At 49.1% G+C, this 25,146-nt stretch overlaps 1 protein-coding gene across 1 annotated transcript; it reads right to left on the bottom strand.

Moving 5' to 3' along the window:
* Positions 1-14,934: 14,934 nt before the first annotated feature.
* On the bottom strand, positions 14,935-24,732 carry TEX35 (testis expressed 35). The gene is made up of 9 exons (XM_064370633.1): positions 24,694-24,732; positions 23,864-23,914; positions 23,176-23,244; positions 22,026-22,082; positions 21,275-21,334; positions 16,907-16,965; positions 16,467-16,683; positions 16,093-16,128; positions 14,935-15,042 (listed from the first exon to the last, which is right to left on the bottom strand). Exons 1-9 carry the CDS (start codon positions 24,730-24,732, stop codon positions 14,935-14,937), a joined length of 696 nt encoding a protein of 231 aa, XP_064226703.1.
* Positions 24,733-25,146: the final 414 nt, after the last annotated feature.

Raw genomic sequence — 25,146 nt, 5'->3', positions numbered from 1 at the left:
GGGTCCCCAGAGGATATGCATGGGCCATTCTACCGTTTCTATGAAACCTCCCTTCACCCACCAGCCACAGTCAAATTTCACTGTATCTCACAAGTTCTGACCGGACCTCTGATGCAGTCACCCCACCCTCTCCGTCTGCATGAGATAGGAGCTGCACTCCTCTGGAGGGTCTGAACTGAGACAGTTTTGAATGTCTATGTAGAACGCAGCTCCCCACCCCCACCCCTGCAGGTGTTGCCCGTGAGGAACAGGAGGATGAACCCACAAAGTCTTTTGCTCTCTTATTCAGCTGGGAGGTGATGTTATTCATCTATTTCCTAGATTTGTTTTTGCTTTTCTTTCTTTCTTTTTTTTTTTTGTTTGTTTTTGTTTCTGTTTTGAGATGGAGTCTCCCTCTGCCCAGGCTGGACTGCAGTGGTGTGATGGCGATTCTCCTGCCTCAGCCTCAGCCTCAGCCTCCCGAGTAGCTGGGATTACAGGCACCCACCACCACACCCAGCTAATTTTTGGGTTTTTAGTAGGGACCGGGTTTCACCATGTTGGCCAGGCTGGTCTTGAACTCCTGAACTTAAGTGATCCACCCGCCTCAGCCCCCTAAAGTGCTGGGATTACAGGCGTGAGCCACCGCACCCGGCCTTATTTCCTAGGTTTAAAGAGAAAACTAGCTCGTTCCGCTGTTTCCATCAGCACAATTGCTTCCCCAGTATCGAATGGGCATTTGTTGCTATTGCTTTGTTTTGGCTGTCCAGCTTCCAGCACCCACTCTACTTGGGAGGAATCCTCAGTGACTCTTGTCAGGAATCCATCAGCCCCTCTGGAAATGGAAGGAACCAGGTGTCCCCCTTGTCCCCTACCCCTGCAGAGCTTGCAGCCTTCCCATCCCACCCAGCCCAGTGGGGCTTTGAAGGCTGAGGTGCAGGGACAGAAGAGAACTTATTTTTGGCCATGGTAGCTAGGCCGGGAGACCATCTGTGAGAGCAGCATCCCACGTCCTGTGGCAGCAGTCCCGGCGGCGGTATCCTAACCACAGCGTGGCTACGGCTTGGCCGCGTCTACATCTGCTGCCGGCCTGCCTTGATACCTGCCCATTTCCCCAGTGCGGTTCTCCAGCCTTCCGACTGCTAAGTTCTGCACTCGTCCCCATGTCCATTTCCTGCACAAGTCAGCCAGGTCAGCTCTGTCACTTCCACCAAGAGCTCTCACTGCAGTGGTGTGCTGAGTTTGCAGCAGGGATTCCATTAGTGCACACTCTAGGGTCCTTGATGGTTAATAAAATATTGAACCACTTCCATACTGGTTGGTAAACAGCTGCTCCCTGAGCCCCGACCCCCAACCCCGTGGCTACCTGCCCATCATACTCTGGTCCTTTCCCAGCACTGGCCAGGTGTCCCCACAACCCAGCAGCTAAAGGTTCTACCTTGCACAGGTTCTGGCAATGGTCTGGGTTTAAGTATTTGGGGTATCACCCCACCCATGAGTGTTCTCAGCACACACTCATTCCTGCCTCTTTTCAGGTCCCCATACACCCAGCCACCCTGTCCCACCACTTCCCACCACCAAATTAATATCATGCTCATCCTTCTCACCTCATCCAACCCCACCTCTTTCAGGAAACAGTCCTGAGTCCATAGCCCCCGGATTTCCCTGTCACACCCGGAGCACTCTGCCTCCTACAGGTCCTGCTTCCTAAATAGGTCTCTCTCAAAGCTCTTTGTGAGTCTTCAGTATCTCCTTGGCTAGATGGCTAATTGATTGGTTACAGAGCCTTGCCTTCTCATTTTCTGGCAGCAGATAAGTGTGGCTGGGATCTATGGGGCCGGAGCCAGAGAAGCAGAGGTCCCAGGCCACACCTGAGAAGGGAAGTTCCTGAAAGAGGCCAAGCAAGAGGAGCCCCCATGCTGGGGTGCTGTGAGCAGTGGTGGGCTGCTCAGTGGGCAGAACTGGTAAAGCTGGTGGGGCTCAGGCAAAGAGGTGAAAGGGCGGGTCACACCTGGAGCAGAAGGAAGGCATGACGCAAGGCCAGCTCAGTCACAAACCCCGTGTTGGGGGCAGGTGCCTTCCCTCTGGGCCCAGATGGCCTGGAAGTGATCGGCTCCAGCTGAACAAATAGAAGGTTAAGCAGTACTCATCCCTGCTAAGGAGTTGTCCCTCCCACCCACCCTACTGGCAAGGAAGTTGCGGGGAGAGGGCCTTGCTCTGTGCCACAGCTAATACCTAAGAATAGAATTTGGGAAACTTGAATCAGTTTCCTATAACGTGTCGTGATTGCTTAGAAACTACGTGTCTCCCCCTCCCCCTGGTTACCAGGGATCCGTGGCTCCTGGCACATTTGCTTTAAATCTCTCCGTTCCCTGCCAATTAGCCAGTTTGACTTTCTGCTGTGGCAGGGATGAAAGTCACTATTGAGCGCTAGACGCGGATCCTGGGGGAGGAATCTCATTGCCGTGGAGATGGAATCTGGGCTTGGCACTGCCCATTCAGCCGCTGGGTGTTACTTTGGGTTGACTCACAGCCCAGCATAAAGCAGGAGGCCAATTTTGTGCACCCCACAACTTTTCCTTCTCCAGCTTTATCCAGACAGTGGCTTCTGCTGACCAGCTGTTTACCCTTTTACTTGATATGCACTTGCCAAAGCCTGCCAGCCATAGGACCCCACAGCTCAGTCCAGAGCATTCAACCTTTGGCCTACTAGGATCTCAGCCACACCCCAGAGTCCCAGAGAGAAATGACTCAGATTGGAAACAGTGGCTCCAAATGACCTCAGGTGACTCACAGCAAACAGACTGAAGGTGACACCCAGCGTCTCACCTATCAACTCAATTTGTCATTCACCCAACTGTGGCTGCCACCTTTCTCAGCTTGTTCACCCAGCTGTTTTAAATGTGGGCACACCAGCTTAAACCCAACCTTGCCTGCCCTAACACCACGAGTCTCAACTCTGGCTACAGGTTAGAATCACCTGGGAGCATTTGAAACCACAGAAGCCCCAGGCCTCCTTCCTGCAGAGATCTTGATTTAATTGGTCCAGGATGGCCTGGGCATCCATATGCTTTCAGAGCTCCCCAGGTGGGATGTTTGTTTGTTTTGTAGAGATAGGGTTTTCCCCATCTTGCCCAGGCTGGTCTTGAACTCCTGAATTCAAGCAATCCACCCGAGTCGGCCTCCCAAAGTGCTGGGATCACAGGCGTGTGCCACTGTGCCCAGCCCCCAGGTGGTTTTAATGTTCAATGGTCCTGAGAACCAGGCTCCACCATCCAATTCTGTGAGGGAGGAGGATGCTGGACTGACATGCTATTTTCATGTTCAACTCAGTCACCAGCACATCTGCAGCCTGGCTCGTGCCTTCAGCAGAGGACCTTCTGGTGTGAATGCTTGCTCATTTCTGACCCAAAATCTTCCATATTTTTTTCTGCATCCAACTCTTTCTCTTTGGGTTTTGGTAATTTTTAAGTTTTTGCTTAATTCTCTGGACTATGAGTTGAGAGTCTCAGTTTATGAAACACACATTACCAGAAAACCTAGTTATGGAAAAATTGGCTGAGATGAGGTGAGAAAGATCTTGTTCTTACATAATTATGGATTCTCAATCTGTTTCGTGTTGTTTGTGTTTCTCTGGAGAAATACTTTGTTATACATCATATATATTTTTTGATCTCTATATATTTTTGTTTTAGCTTTATTAACTTTGGACACTTGAACATACACAAAAGTAGACAGAACAGTACATGAATTACTACAAACTTACCCACTCTCCTGCCCCAACAATGGCCAAACCAGCCCCATCCCCACACCCATCAATTTAGTTCATCTTCTATTATTTTGAATCAAATACCAGATATCACACTATTTCATCTGTGAATGTTTTAGCAAATCACTCAAAAAGAACTTCTTGTGTATCATAACCACTATTCTGTTACACATCAAAACTAATTAGCAATAATTCCTAGAATTTAAATTTCCCAATTGTCTCAAACTGTCCTATGTGAATTTTTAAAAGGAATTTGAGCTGGGCAAGGTGGCTCATGCCTGTAATCCCAGCACTTTAGGAGGCCGAGGTGGGCAGATCATCTGAGGTCAGGAGTTCGAGACTAGCCTGGCCAACATGGTGAAACCCCACCTCTACAAAATATACAAAATTAGCTGGGTGTGGTGGTGAGCACCTATAATCCCAGTTATTTGAGAGGCTGAGGCAGGAGAACCACTTGAACATGGGAGGCAGAGGAGTGAGTTGAGCTGAGATTGCACCACTGCACTCCAGCCTGGGCGACAAGAGTGAAACTCCGTCTCAAAAAAAAAAAAAAAAAGAATTGGCATCAGGGTACAAATGAGATGCAGATGTTCAAACTGGCTGATATAACCTTTTAGTCTGTTTTAGTCTATAGGTTACCTCTCTTTTTTTTTGAGATGGGGTCTTGTACTGTGGCCCAGGCTGGAGTGCAGTGGCTCGACCTTGGCTCACTGCAGCCTCTACCTCCCAGGTTCCAGCAGTTCTCCTGCCTCGGCCTCCCAAGTAACTGGGATTACAGGCACGTGCCACCAAGCTCAGCTAATTTTTGTATTTTTAGTAGAGACGGGGTTTCACCCTGTTGGCCAGGCTGGTCTCGAACTCTTGACCTCAGGTAATCCACCCACCTCAGCCTCCCAAAGTGCTAGGATTACACTTGTGAGCCACTGCACCTGGCCTCCTCCATCTTTTTTATTTTGCAATTTATTTGTTGAAGATACTGTTGTTTATCCTGCAAATTTGTTCACCGTCTAAATATTGCTGGCTACCTCCATACCATGTAGGTTAACATGCTGTCCGTCCCTTCCTTCCCTATAAATTGGTACTTGGAGGTAGAGCTTAATCAGATTCAAGTTTGATTTTAGTGGTGGGATATTCTTCAAACAGGAAGCAAAAGATGTCTGGTTGTCTTTTTCCACGATAGTAGGTGCTACAGATGATCGATGCTTGACTCTTTCGGCTCACTAAACATTTCAAATTAGTGCTATGTGATTCCAGCATTCCTCTTTCATAGATGTATTCCAGTTTATAAGTGAAGGAAGAATACTAGAATCAGATATTATTATTTATCTGTTAGTTGACACCCAAGATAACTGCTCAATTACTTCCCTTTATTTACCATTTTCAGAATAATGAATTGGTGTCCAAGCATCCTCCAACAGTGAACAATCAGAACTGTTTTTAGTGTCATTATGAATGCATGGATTTTAACACATTTCATGCGTTTCAATTTGTTGCATTACTGCCCAAGCGGCTCCATTTTGGCCAGTGGGACTCTCTTGAAGTTGGCTTCGGAATCCTTTAGACACACCCTTATTTTGTATATTTTCTGCCCAAATTTAGAATCATTTATTTCCCCAAGGGGCTCTGATTCCTCTAACGAGAAATGGTATTTGGAGACCTCACTCTGATGTCAGGAGCTTTCCTTCCTTTTATCTGACAAAGTGTCCTCGAATTTTAGTTCCTCTATCATGGCCTGTTTTCAAGGTTCATGCATGCTGTAGCATGCGTCGGCACTCCATTTATTGTGTGGATATACCGCATTTCAGGTGTCCATTCCTCATCAGCTGATGGACATTTGAGCTGTGTCCACATTTTGGCTGTTATGAATAATGCTGCTTTGAACATTCAGGCACACGTTTTTGTGTGGACATGTATTTTCATTTTTTTGGTGTTTATATAGGAATGGAATTTTTTTGGTCCTACAGTAACTCCCTGTTAACTCCATGTTACTTTTTTTTTTTTTTTTTTTGGAGACAGAGTTTCACTCTGTCTCCCAGGCTAGAGTACAGTGGAGTGATCTCGGCTTACTGCAACCTCTGCCTTCTGGGTTCAAGTGATTCTCCTGCCTCAGCCTCCCGAGTAGCTGGGACCACAGGCGCGCACAACCAATCCCAGGTAATTTTTGTATTTTTAGTAGAAACAGGGTTTCACGGTGTTGGCCAGGCTGATCTCGAACTCCTGACCTCAGGTGACCCACCCGCCTCGGCCTCCCAAAGTGGTACGATTACAGGCATGAGCCACTGCGCCCGGCCTCCATGCCAAACTGTTTTCCAAAGCAGCTGCATCATTTCACATGTTCAGTCTGATGAATTTTTACACTTAGTACACACCCATATCCCCCCGCCAGATCAAGACATCAGCACTTTAGAATCCTCCCTGCCATCCTCGCACTCTAAAGATACCCCTGTTTTTACCTCTGTCACGCTGGATTAGTTTTGGTGGCCAGGACTTGAGAGGTGACCCGAGGAATGCTTCCTCTGGAGAACGCAGCATTAGCAAGAGCACAATGGCCGAGGCAGGGCAATCTCAGGTTTACATTCTGCATGACAAGGACCCAGATTCTCCTGTTGTCCCTCCGAGGCCTGGTGAGCAAGCTGGTTTCCTCCTCCCCTGCCCCATTCCTGCACAGCCAGCACAACTTTTCAAAGGAACAGCAAGCAGGGGGGCTTCTGAATTGGGATCCCCTGGGAGGCAGAGCAGGGGGACCATGTGCAGGATGACTCAGTTTCGTCCTAATGGAGGTCTGTAGCAGCAAGTGCCATGGGGAAACCTGGCTTGTGGTGGGAACGGGAATCTGTCCTTGCATAGCCCCGGGCACAACTGTCCTCCCCGGGCCTGTGAGGCTTTGCTCACCTCCTACCTACTGGCCTTTCCTCTTTAGGAAAGACCCAGGCCCCCAGAGCCCCGCCCACAGCCGGTGAGGCAGGACTTTGACAAGTCTCCTGACCGCAGGGAACTGCTGTGTGGGCAATTCGGCAGCACAGCCATCTGTTCTGCGGTGCCAAATGCTGGAGACCCATGCTGCACGGGGAGGACTATCAGGTGGGGGCCCCATTGCCTTGAGGACTTTCTCCTGGCTCAGCAGTTCTCTGGCTTCCAGCCTTTTCCCTGAACTGACCTCTCTCCAGCCTCACCCAAGCACACATGCAGAATAACACTGGTCACTCAAAACTGCCAGAGATACTTACCCCTGATCTGCAAGCCCCCTGCTTGCCAATTACCTTTCCATCCCAGCCCTTAACTCTCAGAAGTTGCTCCTGTCAGCCCCTTTAAGAGACTGAGAGAGTGCCACCCCCTACCCGCTCGGTACTGAAAGCAAGGCTTTCAAACACCATCCTCAGCACAGCCTGAAATTGTCACTCCCCTCCAGCCCACTGCCTGGGAACTTAGCAATTAGAGGTTAATTTGGATACTCATTGAAAGATGCAAACAGGCTGGGTATAATGGCTCACAACTATAATCCCAGCACTTTGGGAGGCCCAGGAGGGAGGATCACTTGAGCCCACAAGAGGGCTCAAGTTAAGAAAATAAAGGAATGAATGGAAGTCTCTTTATTGTGAGTTCCAAATACTGGATTTGGGGTGGGCTTTTGGAACTGATCCCTCTGTGAGGGGCCACTGACTTTCCTGTAGGCACAGATCAGCGGTGTCAGTCTTCCTGAGGCCCCCTGAAAATTCCAAAGAGGAAGTCGTGGTGGCACCGCGTGGGACCCAGGTCTAGACTTCTAGTCTGGTCTGTTTGTCCTGCCGCTTTTCCTTGTGGAGAGTTCAGTGGGCAGGGACTGGTGGGGCCCCAGCGCCCTCTGCTGGCGCGTTCTCACAGTCGCCGTTTGCCTGCCTGGGCTTACACATAAGCAGGCTTGTGTTTGTAGGGCTTGGGACAGACTGGGAATGGGGATGTCTGGTTTTATTCCAGGTCCACTCCTCAGTGAATGTCAAGACCGAAGGTGGCTCCTGGTGATAAAATGAGCGTCAGGGTGGGCTCCTGGGCATAAATAACCTAAATGAGAGTAGGTTTCGTTTCCGTTTTCACAGCCTTCCTAGTCCAAGTGCCTGAAAGTGTCAAGTGGAAATGGCTTCTCGCCCAGGCTCAGCGCTGTCCCTCTGATGTCAAATGGGCTCTCTGCGTGCTTTTGAGACGTGCAGCCTGCTGCTCCCTACGTGAACGGGAGCGTTTTCTCCAACAGCCCTGTCCATGACAGGCCTGGCTCCCGCACAGAGGCAGGGGCTGAGCTTTCACTGATCAACAGGAAATCTGGGCCTCCCGCAGAGGCCCACGGGCAGCTGGAGAGGAAGCCTAAAGCCTCACTGCCTGCACTAGACCCTTTTCAGCTTCCTTCAGGATTGCAACAGCAGATAAGGGAGAGGGAATGGCGGGGTGGGTAATGGCAGGGGAATGACCCCCAGGCTGTGGGCTGCCCTCTGTTTTCCATACAGCAGACCCCATGCTTACAGTGGTGACTTCAGTGTGCCCTGGACTCAGCTGGGAAGTGTTGTGAAAACGCAGGTTCGGATTCAGTAAGTCTGGGATAGAGCCTGAGAAGCTGCATCTCCCACCAGCTCCCAGACAGTGCTGATGCTGCCGGGCCAGGGACCACATTGAGAGAAGCCGGACTGTTGAGGGAACAGGTTCTGAAGTCAGAATGCTAGGGTTCGAATTTCAGCTCTGCCACTTATCCTGTGACCTTGGACAGATTTCTTTCATCACCTTCTCGAGTCTATTTCATCCTGTATAAAATGGCAACAATGGCAGTTCAAATGGCTTCATAGAATGACAGAGTGACTTCACAGGGTTGTTATAAGTATCAAATGAAATAATGTTGGAAAAGCTCTTAGCGCAGAACCCGCCATGCCCAGTCTCTTGATGTCCCCCTGGCCTTTCGACAGGTGCTTAGAGATCCTGCCACTGTTCTGGGCCCTGGGATGTAGCAGTGACAGAAGCAAAACCTCCACGCTCAGAAAGCTTAGATTCTCATAGAAAAAGACAGTAAACAAATGAGTAAACTGCTTAGTATGTGAGTTGGTGATGGGTGTGCTGGAGAGAAAAATAAAGCAGAGTAAGAAAGATAAGGAATGCTGGGGCTGGGGCCATTGTGATTTGCATGTGACCATAAGGAATGGGCCACTGAGAAGGTAACTTGGAGGCGAGGGAGCTGGCCAGCTGGAGGACTGGGAATTCTAGTGGTGGGGGAGGTTGGGGAGGATGTATTTGTAAGTGCAGAGGCCCTGAGGCAAGAGGATATGTGCTGTGTTTGAAGAAAAACAGAGAAACCAGCATGGCTAGAAAGTGGGAGTGAAATATTGTCTGGGGTTAGGAGTGGGGAAGGCAGCAGGGCAGATCCTGTAGCGCTCTGTGAGCCATTGACTTTGCATTTTGCTCTGAGAAAAATGGGAAAACTCTGGAAAGTTCTGAGCTGAAGAGTGACATGTTCTAACTTATGTTTTTAAAGGACAGCTTCAGCTCACTGAGACTAGACTGTGGGGAGTCGGGGTAGCAGCCCTTGGGAAGGTGGGTGGGCAGCCCGTTGCCATGGAATTAGGGGATCCTGAGAGCTACTGAGTCTAAGAGAGATGGATCTGGGCTCCAATCAGAAGCGTTGGATGCCTGAGCCCATCCTCAGCCACCTTCTGGACTGGCCTGTGGCCTGTGACCTGGGAGAAGGGACACTATGAGTGGGCACTGTGCCAGGGCCATGGCAGTGAAGGGGTGGATGACGCAGGCTGGCCTCCTCCTGGGCCTCCCCTCTTAATTGCTCCCAGATGACTCATCCTCACATCTCTCTGATGACCACCTGAGTCAGGGCCCCGGGGCTGCCGCACCTGTTACCTGTGGGAGCGCTGGGGCAGGCCAGCTACACCTCACTCTGTTGTCAGTGGCCCCCAGGGTGACAGGAGTGAGATGCTGCGTTACAAGGGACCCACCCCGTCCTCTGGAACAGCCAGTCCTGACCCCCACACCACTCACATGTTCCTGTTGTTTAATTTCCTACCTCCTTCCAAAAGAGCTGTAGGTCATTTGTTTATTTTTTGAGGTAGATAAAAACCCATTTCATTGCAGGCCTGGCCATGACGAATGTTAGTCAATGTGTCAGGAAACAGTCTGTGAATTGAAGGACTTTGATCCTGGAAAGGCCACTCTGACCTCATGGTTACCGTTGACAGAGCAGTAACTAAAAAATCAAATCCCTCCATATATACTCATTTAATTCTCACAACACTCCTATTAATTAGATGTCATCACCTCCACGTTCCAGAGGAAAATGCTGAGTCTCAGAGGCCAAGTGACTTGTCTGCAGCACCCACCGATTTGCATCCAGATCCGGCTGGCTGTGACCTCTGAGCTCCGCTGCCTCACCTGCTATCCCTGAAAGCGCTGCCAGCCCCAACAGGGCAAAGAGAGCCAAGTGCCGGGCCAGGAGTCAGAAAACCTGCGCTACAGTCTCGGCCTGACCACCAGGCAGGGCGCCTCGCTCACGCCTCTGGACCTCAAACCCCTCGCCTGTAAATGGAAGAGCCTGACTGGACCATCTCCCAAGATTTCTTCTGTGTGGCCTTAGTGAAGCCTTGTTTGGTGGTAACAGAAGCCAACTCTGCCTAAACAGGAATGGGTGATACAGTTCAAGAGGCCAGGAGGCCCTCAGAGCTAAGGCAGGAGCTACAACTGGACCAAGAGGGCCTGGGGCCCGGAGAGTTTTGGCTCTTGCAGACCCCTCTGCACTGCAGGACCTTTCCCTCCCCTCCTCCACTTCAGTCTTCTCCTTCTGCTAACTGGTTTTCTTCTCCTACAAACCGGCTTTTTCTGCATCTTCAGCTAATGGTGGCAGATGGCAACCCAGCTCCCAGTTACACATCTTCATTTGTGGGGCCAACTGAGCTCTCACCAAATTCCAATTCCAAATCCCCAGGGAAAGGAATCCAACTGGGTGAGCTCGGTTGGGCATCCACCCTGGCCCAGCCAGCTGGCTCCTGATTCTGTCCAGGAGGGCAGGGTCCCATAGCACAGAAGTAGGGGCTGGGTCAGGGAGATGCCCCCCACTGCTCTGTCCGCAGGACAGGAATAGCATTTGTAGGAGAAGAGACAAAGTCAAGTATCATTCTGCTCCAGAGGAGGTGACATTGAGACCTACAGAAAAAGCACAAGCTTGCCAGGAAAGCTGGCCCATGCGCAGCGTCAGCAGGAACACCTGGCGGTGGCTCCCGGGTCCCTCCCCAGGGGCACACAAAACAGCTTTTTGACAGCCAGGCAAGCTTGCCCCGAAACACACACAGCTGTCCTGTCGCCCACGAGTTGGGTGATGTGGGACTGGGGCATGAGGGAGCTTAGGTAAGGTCAAGGGATGGGGACGGCAGAGATCACTGCCACCAGCCCTCCGCACTGAATTAGAGCTGCAGCATCATTTACATAAAGAAGACAGCGCCTCAGCAGATCGTGGCAGCTCGGTTTCCCTGATGACCTTGCTTCCGTTCTTAAAACTGGCACCCACATAGGCTGGAAGCAGCCTCACTCATCAAGTCAGCCAGCCTGGCACAGACACAGTGATGGATGTGTATTTCCAGACATTATCTGGGATGGAAACTGGATAGTAAGGAGAATTTTTTTGGGATTTTCCCCAAACCTGCTCAGTCCCGGAGGGCTCCATGTGACAGGAGACCCCTATTGGCACCCCGGGACCCTTAGGCACGTCCACAGTGCCAAGGCCAAGAGCCAGGTGGGCAGGAGTGGGTCAGGAGGGCCAACATGTGAATCCCTCAGGCTAGGCAACACGAGTCCCACCACAAAATGCTTCCTCAGCCGCTGCCAAGCGTAGGGTTCTGACCTCCATGCTGAGGATGAAGATGAAGACAGCATAAGCTCTGCCTCTGGAAACCACCATCTGCATGGAGAGGAAAGGCATATGCAGGCTGGAACAGTAAGGTGGGAAACGCCTCTGCATGGCCGAGTGACCTAGTCCTTGGGCCCCTGGGGAGCTGTGAGAGCAGAGGGCAGCGGGGATGACGGGAGCTGCCTGGAGCTCAGAGAAGAAGGGGAGCGAAGGCAAAGTCGTGGGAATGTGAAGGGCACATTTGGGCCCCTAGAATGTGGTGTTTACAGATAGGAACGGGGGAGAAAAGGTGAAAAATAAGTCAACGTTGGAAATGTAAGACCTTGAACAGCAGGTTAAAAAGTTATGTCTGCAATCCCATAAGTGATCGGCTGTGGGGACGGTGTTTGAGCAAGAGGGTGAGTTGGAGCATAAAGTAGCAGTTAGGGAGGAAATCTCTGGCGGTGGCCTGGACAATGGGTTCCAGGCTGTGAGAAGAAACTCCTGGAGTCGAGGGGACTAGGTCAGAAGCTGCTGGATACAGCTCAGGACCCAGACACCAAGAGCTTGGATTAGAGTGTGTATGGGAGAGGGAGGAATTCAGGAATAAGCACTTGAAATGGTTAAAGACTCCATGGGACCTGTTCGCTCATTTGCTATGTATGGGAGGCTGAGAAGATGTGAAGCTTTAATGATTAACGTGGTGCCAAGGGCAGAAAAAGGACATGCTCTCCACAGCCGCACAGCCGCACAGCCACCGAGTGGCAGGGGCAGGGCATCATTAATGAATTCTACACAGTCTCTGCCCTTAAGGACTTCACAGTCTCTTTTTTCACCCTCATCTCTTAGAAAAAGGCCCTAAGAAGCCATTAAAAATATGTCTTGGAGGAAGTGATTGAAGTGAAACGGGGAAGCTTTGCAACAGGTACTTCACCTACATTCTCAGAAGTCCTCAATATAACCAGAGGAGCTCTGGGGCCAGCTGCTCAGGGCAGCGGGCTCTGAGCTCCTCAGCACTCCAGATTTCCTCCAGGAACGCCTCGTCCAGGGCACCAAGTGGACAGGCTGATGAAAGCCCTGTGGGGGGATGAGGTCCAGCCTTTGGCCGGAGATCAGCCTGTGCTCTAGCTGTCAGAGAACTGGAAGGACAAGGACTCCCGTCAGCAAGTCAGGCAGAGAAGGGTTTGGGGACGCAGCGGGGAGTTTGGTTTCGGCTGTGTTGAAGTTGACAGGATGATGAGGCCCTGAAACAACACGCTGTAGGATTGCTTGGGTGTCCTTAAACACGGCAGCTGGCTTCACCCAGAATGAGTGTCCCAGAGAGAGTGAGACGGAAGCCACCACATCTTCAATGACTTAACCTCAGAATACACATCTCTTTTGCCATGTTCCATTCATCAGAAGCAAGTCACTCTGTCCAGCCCACACTTGAGGGGAGAGGAACTGGGTTCCTCTTGAAGGAAAGAGTATAAAAGGAGTATCAGAGAATTTGTAGGCCTAGTTTAAAACCATCACAGCAAGGAAGTGAACGTGCAGTGTTCCCAAGTGTTTGGAGGCTTGGTAGTCAAGGGACAGAGTCTGGGAAATCCTGCAAAGATGGTGGGCCGAACAATGTCCTGCAAAGATGTCTGTGTTCTAATTCCCTGGACCTGTGAATATGTTATGTTACATGGCAAAGGGGAATTAGGGTTGCTAATTGGCTAACCTTAATATAAAAGGTTATTCCAGATTACCCAGGTGGGCTCAGTGTAATCACAAAGGTCCTTAAACAGGAAAGCAAGAGGCAGAAGAGTCTGTCAGAGTGAAGAGACACAAGAAAGGCCCCATAGCCATTGCTGGCCTCGAAGACGGGAGGGGCCATCAAGGAAGGCAGGTGGCCTCCAGAAGCCGGGGAAGGCCAGGAAGCAGATTTTCCCCTAGAGCTTCCAGAAGGGATGCAGTTGCGCTGGCACCTTGATTTGAGTCTAAGAAGACCCATGTTAGGTCCATGTCTTGTTGTCTTAAGCCATTAAATGTGTGGTGATCTGCGGCAGCAGCGATAGGGAACTGATACGGAGCTCTGCCCACCCTTCTCCTTTGCCCCATCTCGGATCCATTCCTGCTTCCATCACATGCTGATGACAACTGTACTGATTTCCACACGGCCCATATTGTTATTCTGCATGTTTGCCATCTTGCCTTTAAAGCTATGAGCTCCTTGCATATAAGGCCTATGTGTGTTTTGAGTTTTGCTTTTTCACGTTTATCTGAAGCACCAAATGCATTGCTCATTACTTTGCAGCCACTAAGAACTTGACCCGGAGAAAAGGGAATCTTTGTACACCGTTGGTGGGAATGTAAATTAGTATAGCCACTACGGAGAACAGTTTGGAGGTTGCTCCTCAAAAAACTAAAAATTGAGCTACCGTAGCTCCAGCAGTCCCAAGCTGGGTACGTACCTACAAGAAAGGAAATCAATTATCGCAGACGTAGCTGCACTCCCATGTTTGCTGCAGCACTGTTCACAATAGCCAAGGCTTGGAAGCAACCTCAGTGTCCCTCAACAGAAGAATGAAGAAAACATTGTACACATGCACAATGGAGCACTATTCAGCCATAAGAAGAATCAACTTCTGTCATTTGCAACAGGGTGGATGGAACTGGAAATTATTATGTTCAGTGAAATAAGCCAGGCACAGAAAGACACACGTCACATGTTCTCACTTATTTGTGGGATCTAAAAATGAAAACGATGGAACCCATGGATATAGAGAGTAGAAGGATGGTTCCCAGAGACTGGGAAGGGCAGTGGGGGGCTTGGGGGGCAGGTAGGGATGGTTAAGTGGTACACATAGTAGAATAAATAAGACCTACTATTTGATAGCACAACAGGGTGACTACAGTCACAACCATACAGTTTGAATAACTTTGAGTGTAATTGGATTATTTGCAACTCAAAGGTTAAATGCTTGAAGGGATGGATGCCCCATTCTCTACAGTGTGCTTATTTCACCTTGCATGCCTTTGTCAAAACATCTCACGTACCCCATAAATAAAGACACCTACTATTAAGTGTATATTTCACTACTATTAAATATACATTTCACCCACAAAATTAAACATAATAAAAAAATCAAATTCCAAAAAAGAGAACTTGGCCAACTATTGATTAGACTGTAGAAGCAGCCAGCTTAGCAAAGAGATGAAACAAGGAGGAACTGGTGTGAAATAAAATATGAACCCTCATGAATTCCTCCTCCTTCAAATTGAAGCCAAAGAATCACACCCAGGGCAGGACAGTTTATGGAACACTGCTCTGTATCTTCTTTACTGTCATTTCAAGCTGGCAGTCAAGCTTCACCTTCCCTCAGTCTGGGACTTTGGGGAAGGCACAGCATGGCCCAGGAGGTTGGGTGGTCACTGGCTCCCCTCCACCTTTGTAAAAACCTGAGGCCTCTGAAGGAATGTTCCCTTTCGGGGTGGAGGGAGGGAGAGGAAACCTTCAAGGGGGTGAGAGGGATGGATCCCCATAACCCAAGAAAGCCACCCAGTTCCTATGAGCAGCAGGGCCTGAGTCCTGCTTGGTGACAAGACCTCAGGGGAGAGGGGCAGGCAGGACTCGCAGCCCAGGGGTTCCCTGTGTCACCCAAGACACCTGAGCCCCATGCACAGGTGAGAGCTGATTACATGGAGGGAGCAGGCGGGCCAGGCAGCGAGGTCTCTCCTGAGACCATACAGACTGATGTCTGCTGTCATCAGGGGCCCTCCCCATGCTCAGACCTGGGGCCTTTGCAGACCCAGGTGGAATGGAGGGAGGTGGTGGTTGGGAGGACCCTAAGATGACTAAGATGGACTTTCCCACCAGTCCGTCAGGAATCAAGGGGAGGGGCTGGAGTCTGAAATACACTGATACAGAACCAAAAAGAAGCGACGTCCACACACTCAAGTTTTAGACTGGTGCTCAAAATCATGACATCCCCTTTAACTTTCAATGAAGGTTTTTAATCTCCAATGGAGGCCTGGTAGGGGTGGTATTTCAGAGGACAAAAGCCCTGACTGTGCAGCTCAAGGAGGGTGAGGTGAGGAACCGGAACTGCTGAGCGCCTCTGCGGCTGCGCTAGGTTGGAAGCACATATTCGGTGTCAGCAGGGCTGAGGCACAGATAAATCAGAAGGCAGCTCCAGAAGCCAAGGGTGAAAAGGGTGCCCAGACCTCGTGTGAGTATTTCCCGCTGGATGGGGAGAAAGGGCAGGACCTGAGGCAAGGTCAGTTCCGAGGCGCACCCTCCCCACCGTGGGAGCCCCAGGCAGCTGCCTCTAGGCCGGGCGACCCAAATCCTCCTTCCTGGTGCCACGTCCTCTACGACCGAGTGGCTGTGCTGGGTGGCAGCGTCTGCTCACAGCCCCTACTCCCTGCACAGCCTCAGGAGGGGTGTGATGTGAATGCGGCTGGAGCACATGCCCTTGGGGACAACAAGGCGCCCGACTGAGACAAGGCACCTCTTGTATGGAGCTACCTACCCCTGATTGTAGTTGTTCTTTACGACACACAACAAACATTTCTCCTGCAGAGGACAGAAACGGCACAAGAAAGATCAATTTCCCCTGGTCAAGGGCAGCCTGCGAGGCACCTCATCTGACCTTGCTACGGGGAAGGACAGAATAAGAGGGTGCAGGTGGGGGGCAGGCGCCTCCAGGGTCAAGTCCTGCATGGTCACGGTTAAGGAGGCTCCACAGGCCTAGATGGCAAAGGGAGGTCACGGAGGGTCCAGGCTCGGGTGGCGTCCAGAGGTCAGCAGGGGGCGGACCTGTCCCTTCACTATGATACGGCACAAGCTCCGGGAAGTCACCAGGGAGGAGGAGCCAGGGGTCTGGCCCCAGTGCTGGGCTTGGGCAGGGCCTCACTTATGCAGCAGGTCCCGCACTGATGCGGGGGATCCAGGGAGCCCCGTTTTGCTTTCTGAGGTGCCATCGTCCTCTTGTGAAGAGCAAAGGGTGCTCCGTCGGCTCCACCGGCTCCGGCCACTTTCTGGAGCCTGAGCTGTGGGTCTCTGCGAGTCTTTCCCGTCAGCCTCAGTTCCTGCTGCTCTTTTGGTCCTCCTCTAAGGGGACGTGGGGAGGAGGGCCGGGGAGGGCAGAAAGGTGGGGAGACATTTTCCAACATGACAGGGAAATAACCAGCACACGGGTCGCCACGGAAGGCCCTGACTCCTGGGAGCAGCAGGAGCCGAAACAGCTTCAGGAGTCTGCGTAGCCTCCAAACCCCAAAGCCATTCAGCAAAGCGAAGGGAGGAGACATTTCAGGGATGAGGAGACACAGGCGCAGGTTACACTTACAGCTGATCGTTCCGTGTGTTTATTAAAATGTCCATCTTCTCATCCATGTCTTTCTGCATTTCCTTCCAGAGAGAATTCAGAACTAGCATCTTCATTCTGAAGAGCTCTGGAAATACCTTCCTCCCGCCTCTCTGCAAACCACTCTGCCTCTTACTTCCTCAAGAATCCTCACTAGACTTGGGTGAGGTGGCTTTTGGAGTGTCCATGACATGTACAACTTCTCCCCTTCTCCCCATTCCCCGATGAGACTAAGGCACAGGCAGAGACGTTAGGGGACTTTTCTGAAGTCTCTAGGTGAGCCAGAGACCAGCCCCTTTTTACCTGATGTCACGCTTCGGATAAAACCAGTGCTCACCTTGGTTGGATGCCTATAAAATGATGGAACCAAAAAGACCAATCTTGTGACCCCAAAGACACTTTGACTGCAATGTTCTGACCCTTCCCATGCAACAGAGCCTGTGTATTTGCGTTTGCTTCATCTTTTACCTAATTCCTGGCAAAGATGGTCAGTAACAAGCAAAACTGACAGCAGCTAAAGGGACACATCACATGTATTACTCACTCGGAACAGAGAGAATAATAAAATCTGGACGAAGTTTTGATCTATGAAATTTGACCTGGGCAAACTGAATGGAAATAGTGGACATGAGAGAAATTCTAAGATGATAGAAGCTGTAACTGACAATGTTTGTCACAGACAAAAACAGGTTTGGGTTGTCATAAAATAGAAATAAAAACAATTTGTTCCACTAAAATAATTTTCATTAAAAATGAAAGGTTTGGTAACAGTTTAATTGATCTACTGTAAAAACTGATCAAGAAATTACACTGTCTGCATAGAGATGATTTCATAAAATATCTTCTTGAAAAGCATTTTTAAATGTCAGTACAAATTTGAATAAAATATTTGTATTCATAGAGTCAAAATGTCCTTGAGGTCAATGTCCCGTAGGTCCAAAACATCAGAGTCGAAATGTCTCATATTCTTACACGTTTCACCAACACATACCCCTTCAAAATCATCATGTTCCAAACTGATTTCGTTTTCCCAAGCTAGCTCTATCTCCCCCACTGTCTTTGTCATTGTTAACACTTTCTTCTAATCATCCAGATTAAACTTTGAGGTCATCACGGATGCTTCCCTCTCGAGACTTTAGTCTCTATATTCAATCAGTCAACAAGAACTGTTATTTTTTCATCCACTGCATCTTTCAGATTCACTCTTTTTCTTCTTCCCCTACACCTGGTCCTGCTCTAGTGTTCTTGCTGCCAGACATCTCCACCTGCTCCCAGGGCCCCACCCAGGCCGCCTTGCAAACAAACACCTGCCGGGCTAAGCTTTCTGAAGTGCTGCTCCCAGCATGTTCTTTAATCAAGAATCTCCAGAGGCCGAGTGATGCTCACAGAACCAAGTCCTAGCTTGTCTGCATGTCTTTCAAATGCATGTCCTTCATTACCTACAGCCTTTGTGCCCATTCATTTTTTTCTTCCTCACGGTTTCCCCCAGTGGTCCCACTTCATGACTGACCTCCCTGCTGACCACCGTACACAACGCGCTCCTCCTGCCTCCTGCCCTGCTCAAGCTGTTCCCCTGCCTGAAATCACCTCCCCACCAACAAAACACTTACTTTGTTTGGATTTTAATAGAGAAATAATTAATGCATGCCCTTTGTAGAAAATTTGGACAATACAGAGGGATATAAAAGTATGAATATTCTGATCCGGAAATAACTGCTATGAATCCCTTTGGTATATTTCTTTCCAGTCTTTTTTCTGTATATTTACGTAAGAGTTGTTTTTTTTTAACCTAGCTGAGATCAGCCTATGTATATTACTTGTATCTTGCTTTTTTAGTTCTCGTTACAAACATTCTTTCTAAACATTATCTTTAATAGTTCCTAACTTTTATTATATGAATATTCCATAATTTTTTTTTTGAGATAGAGTCTCACTGTCACCCAGGCTGGAGTGCAGTAGTGCCATCTTGGCTCACTGCAACCTCTACCTCTCAGGTTGAAGCAATTCTGCTGCCTCAGCTTCCTGAGTAGCTGGGATTACAGGCACCTGCCACCACACCCAGCTAATTTTTGTATTTTTAATAGAGATGGGGTTTCACCATGTTGGCCAGGCTGGTCTTGAACTCCTGACCTCAGGTGATCCACCTGCCTTGGCCTCCCAAAGTGCTGGGATTATAGGCATGAACCACCGCACCTGACCGAATATTCCATAATTTATTTGGCTATTCCCTTACTGTTGAAAATTGAGGTTTCCAAATTTTTATTATTATAAATAATCCTGTAATGAACATCTTTTTATGTATACCCAATACCCATGATGGCATTTCTGATTATTCTCATAGGTTAAATTCTGAGAAGTGGAATTGATAAATCAAGAGGTTGATTTTTTATATCTATTGTCTAATAATATTCCAGTTTTGTATAAATATGCACTCTAATTAACAGTATAAGAGCATTTATGCCTTGTACTATAATTGTCACAAATTAAAATTTTGTTTGTTTGAATGAAATAATAATTGATTGTTCATTGCATGTATTTAGTTATTCATGAGGTCAGACCTTTTTTAAATATGTCTATTGCTTTTCAGTTATATTCTCTTCTGTGGATTGTCTGTTCACATGCTTGTCTGTTTTCCCACTTAGTTCTTATTGGTTTATGTGAACTTTATATGTTATGGATAAAAACCCTTTTCCTGTGCTTATATTTGTGGAAAAATGTTCCCCCAAACTGTTTTTTTAATTCTGTAAATGTAAGTGATTTTTCCGTCATAATTCTTTTAAAAATTCTTACATAGGGCAGGGCATGATGGCTTATGCCTGTAATCCCAGCACTTTGGGAGGCTGAGGAGGGTGGATCATGAGGTCAAGATATCGAGACCATCCTGGCCAAAATGGTAAAACCACATCTCTACTAAAAATACAAAAAAATTAGCTGGAAGTGGTGGTGCATGCCTGTAATCCCAGCTACTTGGGAGGCTGAGGCAGAAGAATCACTTGAACCCAGGAGGCGGAGGTTGCAGTGAGCCAAGATTGTGCCACTGCACTCCAGCCCAGGAAACAGAGCAAGACTCCGTCTCAAGAAAACCCAAAAATCTTACATACTCAAATATATCAATATTTCCTTTGTAATTTCTTCCATTGTATTTATATTTAGAACTTCTATTTACATATTTACTTAAAATTTCTTATTGGTTTTTATTATTTAAAATCACTTCATAGGCCATTTCACTTTACAGTGGTAACTGGATTAAGTTTTTTCCTCATATAGTCAAGCAATGCTTTTCATATTAATACCAAATCCTTTCCTTCTCACTGACATCAAAAAATCACCTTTATCATATTGTAAATTCTATAGCGCTGTGGTTCTCAACCTCAAGTATATACTGGAATCACCTGGGCAACTAAAAACCACTGGTGCCTGGACCTCATTCCAAGAGCTTCTGACTTAATTGTTATGAGGTGCAGCCTGGACATGCGGAGGGTGTAGGGCAAGGCTTCCCAGGTGATTCTACCGTGCAGCCACGGTCAACGTGCAGCTAACTGCTGCTAACGTGTTTAGGAACTGGTTCCCATCCACGGGCAAGCATCCAAATTGAAACAGAGTTTTAAGCACCTCCGGCCCACCCTGGAGATTTGTATTCAGTTCTTCTGGGAAAGGGTCTGAGTAAAAGGAGTTTTAAAATCCTCACAAGTGATTCTCATTACACCCCGGGCAGAGAGACTGTTGAGGTGTTATCTATCCCATTTCGTTCATGTGTTTGATTATCCTTGGGCTGATTTAATAACTTGGTTTTTATCATGAATTTCAATATCTGGTAAGGCTACTCTCCACTTACAACTCTTGAAAAATGGGTACGTATTAGCTTTTGCCTGTTTATGCTTCTATGTCTATGCTGCTCAAGCTTTCCCCTGGGAACTTGTCTAAGATACAAGGACCCAGGACCACCTGAACATGAGGCCAGGCCCTGTTTTATTAGTGTTCCAGGCGATTCTGAAACACACCACATTTTGTCAATCACTGCTCTAGAATCTAGATCATCCTAGTAATTTTTTTTGAGTTAAAATAGAATCTTATTGGGCTCTCGATGAGATTTGCATTAAGCTTCCAATGCAGTGTGCAAGGCTCAACTTGAGACTCACTTTCTCTGTAAGGACTTTGCTGCTTACTCCAACCCGTATTCCTTGCTCACGTCTCTAAGCCTTTAACTAGCAAACAACCAATTAATTGGCTTGCAATTCTCTCTTGCAATGGAATTTGGGACTACTAGCAGATAATACGCTCCTGGAAGGCACGGTCTGGTGTCTCTTCCACAGTTTCCGGTATAGTACTGTGAAGGCATTCAGTAATGCTTACCTTCATAATGTCCACGAACTCGTGAAGTTTGTCAAAATCTTTGTCTATTATGTCCTTTATCTGGCGAGGAAAAAAGGCATGGCTTGACAAAGCACAAAGCATATTACTGACGTTAGTTGCAGCGTCTTCGGGGCATTTTAGGCAAACGGCAGCAGCGGCTCCTCTGGCACAGACTAATAATGGTCTGTTAGAGCCACTTTCTCTCAAGGGGTCTGTGAGGGGACTAGGGTGCGAGCACCATCAAGCCACCACTGCCGCCAGCCTTGGCACGGCGTAGATCTGGCTACTGCAAGGCTGCTTGTTGGGTGCAGACCACAGCTTCAATTACACTTTCTTGCTTGATTATTCGCCTGTTTTCCTAAGGATGCTACAGGTGGTTGGCTGTATCACAGAAATGAGAGGGTTCCTGCTCTGCAGCTTGCTCAGGGGAGGTGCATAAGGAAGATGGGGTTGGTCCCTGGCTGCCCCTAAATTTAAATCCCAAATCAGCCCCGCTCACTCAGCTTCATCACTAACGTGACGTCACCCACCCTTATCAAAGAGACACTTTAGGGAGTCCTCAGTCACTCAAAACTTGGGTTTAGGCATCAAACAAGAAGTGAGTAACCGAACGCTGAAGTGCTCCGGGGGTTGGAACTGAGTTACGTTTTTCCATGCGATTCCTGCTTTCCTTCACTATTCAAAGGTAAGCATTGCATTTTTCCCGAGGTTACGCTTCTGCTCCATGATATGGAAGGCCTCATCTTGTTACCTGTTTTATCTCCTCCATTTTCTCCTTGAGCTCTTCTCTCACTTCCCTGAGTTCATTCTGAGGAAATAAAATGGAGAAGAGGAGGAAAGAAATATCTAGGATGGAGGGGAAAACGGCAACAGGAGGAAAGGAAAGATCCTGGGGCATTTTCTGAGAAAAACTTCCAATACAGAGGAAAGAGGGATGTTGCTGGGCAATGGGACAGACCAGGCACACGGGCTCACACCTGCGATCCCAGCACTGTGGGAGGCCAAGGCGGGAGGACTGCTTGAACCAATGAGTTTGAGACCAGCCTGGGAAACATAACGAGACCCTCCCATCTCAAAATTAATTAATGTTTGAAAAAGACTATAAGATAGTGAGACCTACAGGGATCGTGTGTCTCTGCCAAAAAATGCACAGCCTGAGCCTTATCACGAGGAATCCACCAGACAAAGCCTAATGGAGGGTTATCCCACAACATAAGTGATCTGTAATCTGTACAAATGTCAATGTCCCCAGGCCAGGCGTGGTGGCTCACGCCTGTAATCCCAACACTTCAGGAGGCTGAGGCGGGCAGATCACCTGAGGTCAGTAGTTTGAAACCAACATGGTGAAACCTCGTCTCTACTAAAAATACAAAATTTAGCCAGGTGTGGTGGCACGTGCCTATAGTCCCAGGTACTCAGGAGGCTGAGGCAGGAGAATGGTTTGAACCTGGGAGGCGGAGGTTGCGGTGAGCCAAGCTTGCACCACTGGACTCCAACCTGGGTGACAGAGAAAGACCCTGTCTCAGAAAATAAAATTAAAATAAATTAATGTCACTGTCAGTGTCCCCAAAGACAAAGAACTGTTCTGTTTCAGATTATAGAAAAGACACATGGCAATTAGAGGCAACGTGTAATCCTGGATCAGACCCTGGACCAGAAAACGCCTCCTTTCCATTGTTACGAAATACATGTGTGGGACAGTTGGTGAAATTAGAACAAGGGCTATAGATGAGTGTTGTCTCTGGGTTAACTTCTGGATTTTAACTTCTGGGTTTTGATAATTGTACTGTGCCTATGTAAGAGGATATTCTTGTATTTAGGAAACAGGCATGGAGGATTTGGGGAAAACTTACTCTCCAGGGATTCGGAATAGAGACATGCCTCCAAGTTCATGCACTCACCTTTAGGTCCTGCATCACTCCTGCTTTGGCAAACGGCCCTTCTTGTTTGACTGCTTTGTAATCCAACGTCTGTGGATTGAAACAGGAACAGACACTGTTGGGAATTGCAGATGCAGGGTGGAAGTGCAGAGGCAGGAGAGATCCCCCTGTGCTTCTGTTCCTCCCTTAGGGCTAGGGCAGGGGGAAAGCTGGTGGCCCCACGTGTGCAGAAGGTTCCTCTATCCTCCCTCTTTCAGCTCCTCTCGTTCCACCCTCCTCCTGGCCCCCGGGGCCTCAGCTACTTTTGTCCCTTGGACAGCAAAGCTCATTCCCACCTCGGCCTCAGTGCATGCTGCCTCCTCTGCCTAGAAGGCTCCTTCTCTGCCTGTGCAAGGCCAGCACCTTGTCTGTCAACTCTCAGCAGCTCAAAGGAAGGCCTTTCCCCACTACCCACTCTACAGCAGTCACCCAGCCATGTCTCTGTCTTGATTCCCAACAGAGCAGGTAACACTACTGAATCAGTCCTTGTTCATGTATGTATCTGATTGGTTACAGTGTGAAGTTCTATGAAAGCAAGAAGCCTCAGTGCATCCCCCAGCACCTGGGACAGGTCTTGACCCCTAGGATCAGCGAACGACCCCTGACTCCACGTCACTTCCCCACGGATCTCAGGCCTGGCTGCTGGCATGGCCTCAAAAGAGCTTCTTACTTTGGTTGGCTCTAGCTTCAATTCCAGGCAAACTGCCTTGTAGTTCTTGCTCTGCAGAAAGAGGAGGCTGGGATTCAGGCTGGCAGCCATCAGGATTGAGGAGGAGAACATCTGGTCCTTGCAAGGGGACCCCGCCCCCCCGCCACCCCCATGCAACCCTGCCTGCCTAGCTGATGGGCTCAGGCTCTCAGACCCCACGGCACCCAGATCTGATTCCTGGCAACTCAAATCTTGGTGTGCTGCCCCCTTCCTGTGGCGTGTGCCTGCCCATTCAGCAGGCAGCCCTCTCCCTGCTGGAGGGGCCAATGTGGAGAAAGCACTTTAAGATAACTAGGAGCGAGCCCAGAAGTGTTTCCAGGGCAAGGACTTTGGCCATAGGCAGATTTGGGCTCTAATTGCAGCTGTCCTCTCTACTAGCTTGGTCAATTTGGGTGAGTTGCTTAGCCTTTCTGAGCCCCCATTTCCTCATCTGTAAAATTGTGGTGATAATGATATTTATCTAATAATGTTATTTTGAGCCTTAGACCTGCTGGTTAGCTGCTGGCAGGTCTGGTATGGGTCGTGGAACCATGAGTGGTCTTGGAGGGAGGAGTGCTCCCTTGGCAGTGCTCCTCATCCCCAGAGGGAGGCAGCAGAGGCCTCTTTCTTCCCACCCCAAGCCCAGGGATTACTCACACCTCTCTCAGACTGAGAGGCTGCTTTATGCTCGGAACAGAGAAAGAAAAACCAGAGGTTCATGGGAGTGTTCTGTGTCCCCTGCCCCCGCCACCATCTCCATTCAGTAGGAGCTCAGAGAGGCCCCAACCTGTCCAGCAATGTTTCTCTTTTACCAGATTTGTTTTCTTCAATTCTGCCCTCTTGGCCAACATGATGGAGGAGGCCAGCGTGTTCTTCAACTCCCCACAATAGCTCCCAGGACCAGGCCACTGTCCTATGCAACTTACAGGTCCAGGTATGGGCAGGGTGACCACCCCTTTGTGTACGGAACAGCTGAGGTCACAATGCCAGGTCCCACACGCTGGTCCAGAGTGTCACCACGGCTTCAGGCCTGGGGGGCTTTGGCCACTGAGATGAGGGGCTCAGGACAGGTTTCAGAGCCACCAGGCATCCCTCTTACAACAGAAGGAAAGTCCACACTCAGGAGGACCATGGCCTGCCACGGCTGAAGCGCGAGGCACACGTCAGAAGCAGCGGCTCCTTCTGCAACAGGACTCACATACGGACTCGGAGGACACCCTCCAGGGACAGTCAGCTTCTCCTCTGAGCGCACAGCCCATGTCCTC

This window comes from Aotus nancymaae, unplaced genomic scaffold (genome assembly GCF_030222135.1).
Source record: "Aotus nancymaae isolate 86718 unplaced genomic scaffold, 86718_ANA_hifiasm-v0.15.2.pri h1tg000108l, whole genome shotgun sequence".
NCBI lineage: Eukaryota > Metazoa > Chordata > Mammalia > Primates > Aotidae > Aotus > Aotus nancymaae.
This window is presented reverse-complemented; position numbering and strand designations above follow the sequence as displayed.